At 36.6% G+C, this 7,497-nt stretch overlaps 1 protein-coding gene and 1 pseudogene across 3 annotated transcripts in view; one reads left to right on the top strand and one right to left on the bottom strand.

Moving 5' to 3' along the window:
• lrch1 (leucine-rich repeats and calponin homology (CH) domain containing 1) overlaps positions 1-2,592 on the top strand; it is a 57,209-nt gene extending 54,617 nt beyond the window's left edge. For all 3 annotated transcript variants that reach the window (XM_016466602.1, XM_016466603.1, XM_016466601.1), the window contains one exon: positions 204-2,592. In XM_016466602.1, the coding sequence (XP_016322088.1) occupies positions 204-287 (84 nt within the window). In that variant the 3' untranslated portion in view covers positions 288-2,592. The remainder of the gene's footprint in view (positions 1-203) is intronic.
• A 21-nt stretch (positions 2,593-2,613) lies between these two features.
• Positions 2,614-7,264, bottom strand: LOC107673118 (S-formylglutathione hydrolase-like; annotated as a pseudogene).
• Between the last annotated feature and the right edge of the window lie 233 nt (positions 7,265-7,497).

Genomic DNA, 7,497 nt, shown 5'->3' with positions numbered 1-7,497 from the left:
TTTTTTTTTTGATTGTTTGCGTGACTGATATCGCATTTGGCATCACTGCTAAACAAGGTGAGTCTCTATTAGTTTCACTGAATTCAGTAACAAGAACATTCAGTTTTAATGAATTGTGTATAATAAATTCTGTTTTCCATGACTGTGTCTCTTTCTTCTCTGACATGACACTTTTTGTCCTCTTTGTGAATCTCTTTTTCCAGGATAAGTTATGTCTGCCACACCATATTCTGGAGGAGAAGGGCCTGATTAAAGTTGGCATCGCTGTCCAAGCTTTGCTGGATTAGACTTCGGCCAGTGAGACACTCATCACATGAGTCGCACAAACACATGCAGGTCTCAGTGACACACACACACACACACACACTAATACCGCCAGATGATCTTTGAGAAATTCCCTGGACCGTGTCCATTTATTTCTAATAGAACAGGTGATCCTCAGCTTGCAGGTATATGCTCATGTTTTCCTCACTTTCTTTACTTTATTATTTAGTACTGTTATCTGATCACTGTTGGCCAGGCCATAGTCGTATAAGCCAAATTAGCTCTAAACTAGCTTGAGATAAGAAATTGCTTTATTTAAAATACATTTATTTATTAAACAGTTAGTTGAGCGATATACAGAACTGTGCACAATTCCTTATGGTTTTTCTATAGACATCTACCGATATGATATTTGTGTTGGGCCTTTAGTGATCTAGATTTAAAACACTCGTACTCCCAGAGTCCTTTGACTATGTTTTTGTAACCACTTTTGAACTTGTTTTTGGGAGACGATGATGTTTTGTCTCAGGGGAGGTGTGGCCTCGCTATAGTTTCTTAGTCTCTGCTCTGCTTACCTGTCGGTCAGGTATGATTTCACTAAAAGAGTATGTTTGAGTGTGTGGACAGTAGAAAACAACATACCTGACATTGGTTTTCATTTCTTTATGTGTGATTGATATCTTGAGGAGAGTATTTGTTTTGTGAGAGTGAGAGAACGAGAGCACATGTTGGCACTTTTTGTATGTAAGTTTGTGTGTTAAAGGACTTTTTTTTTTTTTTTACTTGTGCGTATTTGTCTGATGTCCAGAGCTTCAGCTCCTCACAGATTCAGCCATGAAACAGACCAAAACATCTGAAGCTGATATCTCACTGGAGATTATTTGACAGTTGCCAAAATTATTTTCATATATCAAAACAGATTTACAAACATAATCATTTTATAGTTTATTAAATGCATTTTTAAAACAAGAGTTTTGTTTTTGTAGAAGGATTTGTTATGTGATATTGGCGTGTGAACGTGTAAAATGTACAGAACGTTTATATTTGATGTGCTTATTTTAATATGTTTGATTTTGTGTTTATTTTACTTAAACCTAAAGCACAATTTATTTCATTAATGTGAACTGACAGGGGAAAAACAGCTTTATTATCTTCTAGGTTCTTATATGAAAGCAGTTATAACACTTCCATATGGAATTTCAGAGAGACTGTTGGCTGTAGTTATTTATTCATGACAATAATTTACATGCATTCAGTACAAATACAACACATTTACTATGGATTATCTCTGTACTGTAATTGCCAACAAAAACATATTATCTGCTCTTAAAATTTAATGCACATTATTATACTGTAGCAAATATTAGGGACACAAATCTGGCCAGAATCTTTAAATTGCTGCATCATGGGTTAAAATGCTATCCTAATAATTCTCATACAACTTCCTAGATTTTTTTACACCATAAACCTATCATAATTTGATTAAAACAAATGGAAACAAAATGAAGGTGTGGATTAGAAAATGTAATTTTAGAGACATTTGAACGGGATAGCACTTAAGATTGTGGTCTTTGATGGTAGCTTTACATGGTATTTTACAAACCTTTAATGTTGCGCTTTTTTTTTTTAATTCATGCATAATTTAGAAAGTAGTCACATCCTATAAATTCACTGCAGTATCTTTTAAGAAATTCTGTTCTTAGGGTAGTCCTCAAAGATTAAAAACACTGATTTGAGGTTTATTGATTATATTCAAGTACAGTATCAACATCTCTGCTACAGTGGGCAGGTTGTGCATCATTACTGTACTGTCAACATTCCCCACCACTTCACAGAAAGAGTAGTGAAACTAGGCCTACTTCACACACACTAGAGGTTGAAATGCAGATTTGATTTTGAAATGAGTGTTTTGCACTTTATGTATTTGGGACTGTCTTTTTGGCAACTGGCAAATAGTATTATGCATGGTATTTATATTACAGTATTTGGAGAAAATATCAGCTGATCAGATCACGGTGTTTGATAAATCACTTTAAAATGGGATACAAATCTTTAACTGCTGAATGTTATGTGGCTATTTTGTCTACTTTGTATAAGGAGAAAAGGCTTGTACTAAACCATTTTGTACTTTAATTTTATAAATAGGAATTATTTTTCCATGTCTTTTCAGTGTTTGGGATTTTTCCCCTTTGTAATTCTGTGAACTTTAAGAGCATGTACAGTAATGTTTTTGGGAAAAGCATGCATGTCATTCCACCTTTTGCCTTAACCTCTGTAAATAAGGTTTATTTGTACCAACTTCTACCAGTAAATACTTTCACCTCCAAAGACTATTTTGTTTCTTAATTTTCAAGGTACTGTAGCCATGACAATAACGGTGTTATTTGCCAAACGACATTGATCAGATGTCTGAACCATTTAGCCTGCTTTATTTAGTGTGAAATGAGTGCTTGTTAATAACATGCAGAATAATTGTGCACATATGAGTCGTTCACAAAATGAATTTAAACAAATCCAGAAGGTCAATCATTCACTGCAGAACAACAAATACAAAATTGCAACCAAATGCCTTTATTTAAAGAAATGTAAACGTGTCGACACTTAAAGGGATAGTTCACCCCAAAATGAAAATTCTGTCATTAATTACTCACCCTCATGTCGTTCCAAACCCGTAAGACCTTCGTTCATCTTCGGAACACAAATTAAGATATTTTTGATGAAATGTGAGAGCTCCAGACCCTGCATAGACAGCAACGCAACTGTAATGTTCCCAGGTCCAGAAACATAGTAAGGACATCGGTAAAACAGTCCACGTGACATCAGTGGCTCAACTTCAGTTTTGCGAAGCTACGAGAATACTTTTTGAGCGCAAAGAAAACAAAAATAATTTATTTAACAATTCTTCTCCCCCGAGTTACGTCTTCCGCCATTTTGAAGGATCTTGATGTGGTCGATGTGGTCGATGATGTGGTCGATGATGAAGGAAAAGATTAAATAATAGCTGTGATCATAACCCTGATAGAGCAAATGAAAAACAAGACGGAACCAAAGAAAGCTGAGTTTTCTTAAAATATTTACACCATTATAATGGAAACTAATTTTAAATATTCCAAGTCAATTTATTAAAATCTAAAGGCCTGACCAAGCATCAGTCTGAGACCAAGTGAAAATGCTTCCATTTCTTTACCATTTAAATATAAAAAAAATTAATACAAATATTCAGCATCATAATTTTAGTGAAAAACCCCCCCACAAATTTTAGAATTTTCTGGTATGTGACCATAAAATGCTGAGGCATGTGACTCTCAGCACTAAACATCAAGGTCCTATATAATTAACTAGATTTCCCTGCATACAGTTCCTCTTATTCATCATGGGTTGGTTCAGTACTGACCTGCTGAAGGCGGAAAACAACAGGAATTTTCTGCTTGGAACAGGCAGCGATCAGATTGTCAGGAAGCAGCTGACTGGAACACAAAAACTGGTCATCACGGCCTTGATCAATCAGAATATCAAGCTCAGGACCGGAATATGATTCAGCCAATACAGTAGCATCATACTGTGGAGATGACAGAGGAAGACAATTAAGACAAAGGGATTCCTGATGCTGGACAATGTGGGTGTTAAGGTAAAAAAATTTAAGTTCATTTGATTAAGAAAAAAATGATCACACACTGCTATACACTTTCACAGTTCGGGGTTAGTATGATTTTTAATGTCTTTGAATTGAAAGAAGTCTTTTGCTCACCAAGACTGCATTTATTTGATCATACATACAATTGAAAACAGTAATATTGTGAAATATCATTACAATTTAACCGTTTCTTATTTGAATCAATTTTAAAATGTATTCCCGTTAGTGATGCGCGGATGAGCTAAAACGTCACCCGAATCCGCAGCTTCAAATAAATGATCCACCCGCCAACCGCCCGCACCTGTATTTTTGTCTGATTTAGATAACCGCACCCGACCCGCACCCGATCATCACATTATTCCCGGGGTGGTAAAGTTGAATGTTCAGCATCATTACTCCAGTCTTCAGTGTCGCATGATCCTTCAGAAACCATTCTAATATGCAGATGTTGTATTCCAGAAACATTCCTTATTATCTATGTTGAAAGGTTGAGTTACTTTTGTAGCACTGTGCATGTCTTCACTTTTGACCAATATCCTCACTGAAATAATGCATTCTTTTTTTGTTTTTTCCCCATTTCTGACGCCAAACTTAAGAATACACATATTATCATCTCTCACCTCCCAGGTGCACTTGTCAGGTCCAAGATAGCCAGAAAAACCTTTCTGTCCCCATGCACATTGTATGGGGTTACAGATGGGCGCAAACGCTGACACAGACTGAAACGGGAACATGTGAAAAGAAATTAAAAATTAATTTTCAATATTTGAATTGCAAAAACAACTAAATGATGAAGTAGTCTATGTAATGTCAAGTGTATACATGCCTTATATTTCCCAGGATTCTTCAGTGCACAAATGAGAGCTCCGTGGCCCCCCATGGAGTGACCAGAGATGGACATCTTCTCCGGATCAGCAGTAAAGTTAGAATTAATCAGCCGTGGGAGCTGAGAACAAGAGAAAGGTTATGAAGCTGTTGAGTGCAAAAGCCAATGTTTAAAATTTAATTGTAAAAGTCTTCGTATAAGTACTTATTAGAGTATCACTTTGTTATTCTAGTGACTAACAAGACTTTGGAGCATTTAAAGTACACACACCTCCTCAGTGACATACGGGTACATGCGGTAGTTGGTCTTCCAGGGCTCCTGGGTGGCATTGACGTAAAATCCTGCACCTGTCCCAAAGTCCCAGCTCTCATCTTCTCCTTCAATGTTACAGCCACCTGACCAGAGCAGAATCATCCTTTTCTGAGCATGTGCTTTTGTGTTAATAAGGCTATATTAGCATTGGTTGGCTAAAATATTTCTGATCATGACAATAACAAGTGGTTTATCAATATCTTACTGCGACACTACAGACTTGTATGGTTTAATAATAATTCACATTGGATTTATGCTTTAATTGGCATTTTACCAAGCAGTGGAATGACTGCCTGGTGGGAAACTCTAGCCCCTGACCTAAACTGGGAAGTCACAATACTATTTGATCCTCAGGGGAGACTCTTAATTGTTTATCTATATGTTGCAGTAATGTACTGACCTCCCAAGGGATCTCAGTATCCATAATTATCATATTTTGGCCCATGTATCTCTGGGATTAGGCTGAGCAGAAGTCATAGTAATAGGGTGTAATCTCTCCAGAGATGGACCGGCAAGACTGTAAACTGTAAATGTTGAGATGTTTACGTGGACTGGTGTCTGGAGCTACAATGATGATCCCATGTTCAGAAGCCGCCTGCTGACTCCCTGCCTTAGTAATGAAGTTTTGCTCTGTGCTTGTCAATCCTGCAAAACACAGTGGATGGGAATACTTTCCGTACCCACTGTATTTTAAAGTGCATTACTGGTTGTGTATATAATGAATATTGGCTCTTTGACAAATTGCTTTTATTTCTCTGGATAAAAGTGTCTGCTGGTTGCATAAATGTGACCCTGGACTACAAATCCAGTCATGAGGGTCAATTATTTGAAAGATTTATACATCATCTGAAAGCCGAATAAATAAGATTTCCATTGATGTATGGTTTGTTAGGATAGGACAATTTGTGGCCGAGATACAACTATTTTAAAATCTGGAATCTGAGGGTGCAAAAAAATCAAAATATTGAGAAAATCGCCTTTAAAGTTGTCCAAATGAAGTTCTCAGCCATGCATATTACTAATCAAAAATTAAGTGTTGATATATTTACGGTAGGAAATTTACAAAATATCTTCATGGAACATGATCTTTACTTAATATCCTAAGGATTTTTGGCATAAAAAAAATAATAATACATTTGTATTAATAATAGTAATATTGACCCATGTTGGCTATTGCTACAAATATACCCGTGCTACTTATGACTGGTTTTGTGCTCCAGGGTCACAAATGTAAATACACATACTCCCAGTTTCACAGACAAGGCTTAAGCCTACCTGAAAGAAACTTGCACTGACATTAAAATATGTCAGTGCCATTGTTTTATTTCAAGATGCACAAAAGTAATGTTATTTTCTAAGGCACGTTTATAAAAGATACTTAAATATCCTAATTGAACTATGGCCTAATCCTGGATTAACCTATAAACCCTGTCTGTAAAACCAGGCCTTAGACGTATAACTAAGTAAGCTTAGTATACTTCAATATGCAGTATACAGAAATAGTAGCTCGACTCTTTCACTCAAGAAAAACGAAATGAATTCAAGCACCTGAAAGCCAATATAACACTGGGCATCTCAGCCTTGGGAGGAAGGTAAATGGCGAACTTCATTTTGCATTTTAACTCGGAACTGGAAACGGAGTTTTTGTTAAGAGCAGTAGGTGAATATTCATTCAGGCGTTTTAATGAAGCCTACAGTCTCTCACCTGCCATGCTCGAACACTTTCTGATATCCATCGCAGTACTTATTAGAAGAAACTTGCGTTAATGCCATTGCACCGTTTACTGTGCTGAGAAATATCAAAGTTTGAGTTATGAAAGATCATATTTCAGAATCACTCTTCACTCGCATGCAAACATATGCACAGACATTACTTCATGATTTGACTTTGGTACATAAAGGGTGATATTTTAATTCACTGTTATGTATCTGAACACCATTTAAAGCTTGTTAACTAATTTATTTTAAAAGATTCATTTCAACACTCTGGACTCGTGGAGTCTGCGCATGCGCACTGGAGTAACTGGCCTGCCAAACTCACAGCACCGCTTGCAGGATCTGCAGAAAACGACCCAAAGAAGCGCCTCAGGACGTTTGAAATAATGCCAAAACTTTCGCTAAAGAAAGTTACGTTTTATTTAGCTCCCGTGTAACACTATCTTTCATGCAAGATAACGGGCTGGGTATTATTTTGTAGCACTTACCGCTGCAGCTACAGGATCCAGAGTTCAGTGTGACGTCAGCGTAAGACGTAAAGTCACGCCCCCTTACGTTTTTCGTATAGTCTGTGCTTCTACGTTTTGGACAAAAAGGGGCGCTCGAGAGATATGTTTGTTTAGTTTGAAAGAGTATTGACTGAACCTGGTAGTGTGCGCATTTACCAATTTATACTTGCAGTTCTTTAACTATAGCTATAATTGTGATCATGAAATTAGCCAGTTTATTGTTCAAAAGTCAGAAT

This window comes from Sinocyclocheilus anshuiensis, unplaced genomic scaffold, assembly GCF_001515605.1.
Source record: "Sinocyclocheilus anshuiensis isolate Anshui unplaced genomic scaffold, SAMN03320099.WGS_v1.1 scaffold496, whole genome shotgun sequence".
In the NCBI taxonomy this organism is placed as follows: Eukaryota; Metazoa; Chordata; class Actinopteri; order Cypriniformes; family Cyprinidae; genus Sinocyclocheilus; species Sinocyclocheilus anshuiensis.
The sequence above is the reverse complement of the archived record's forward strand: the minus strand, read 5'-3'. Positions and strand labels throughout refer to the sequence as shown.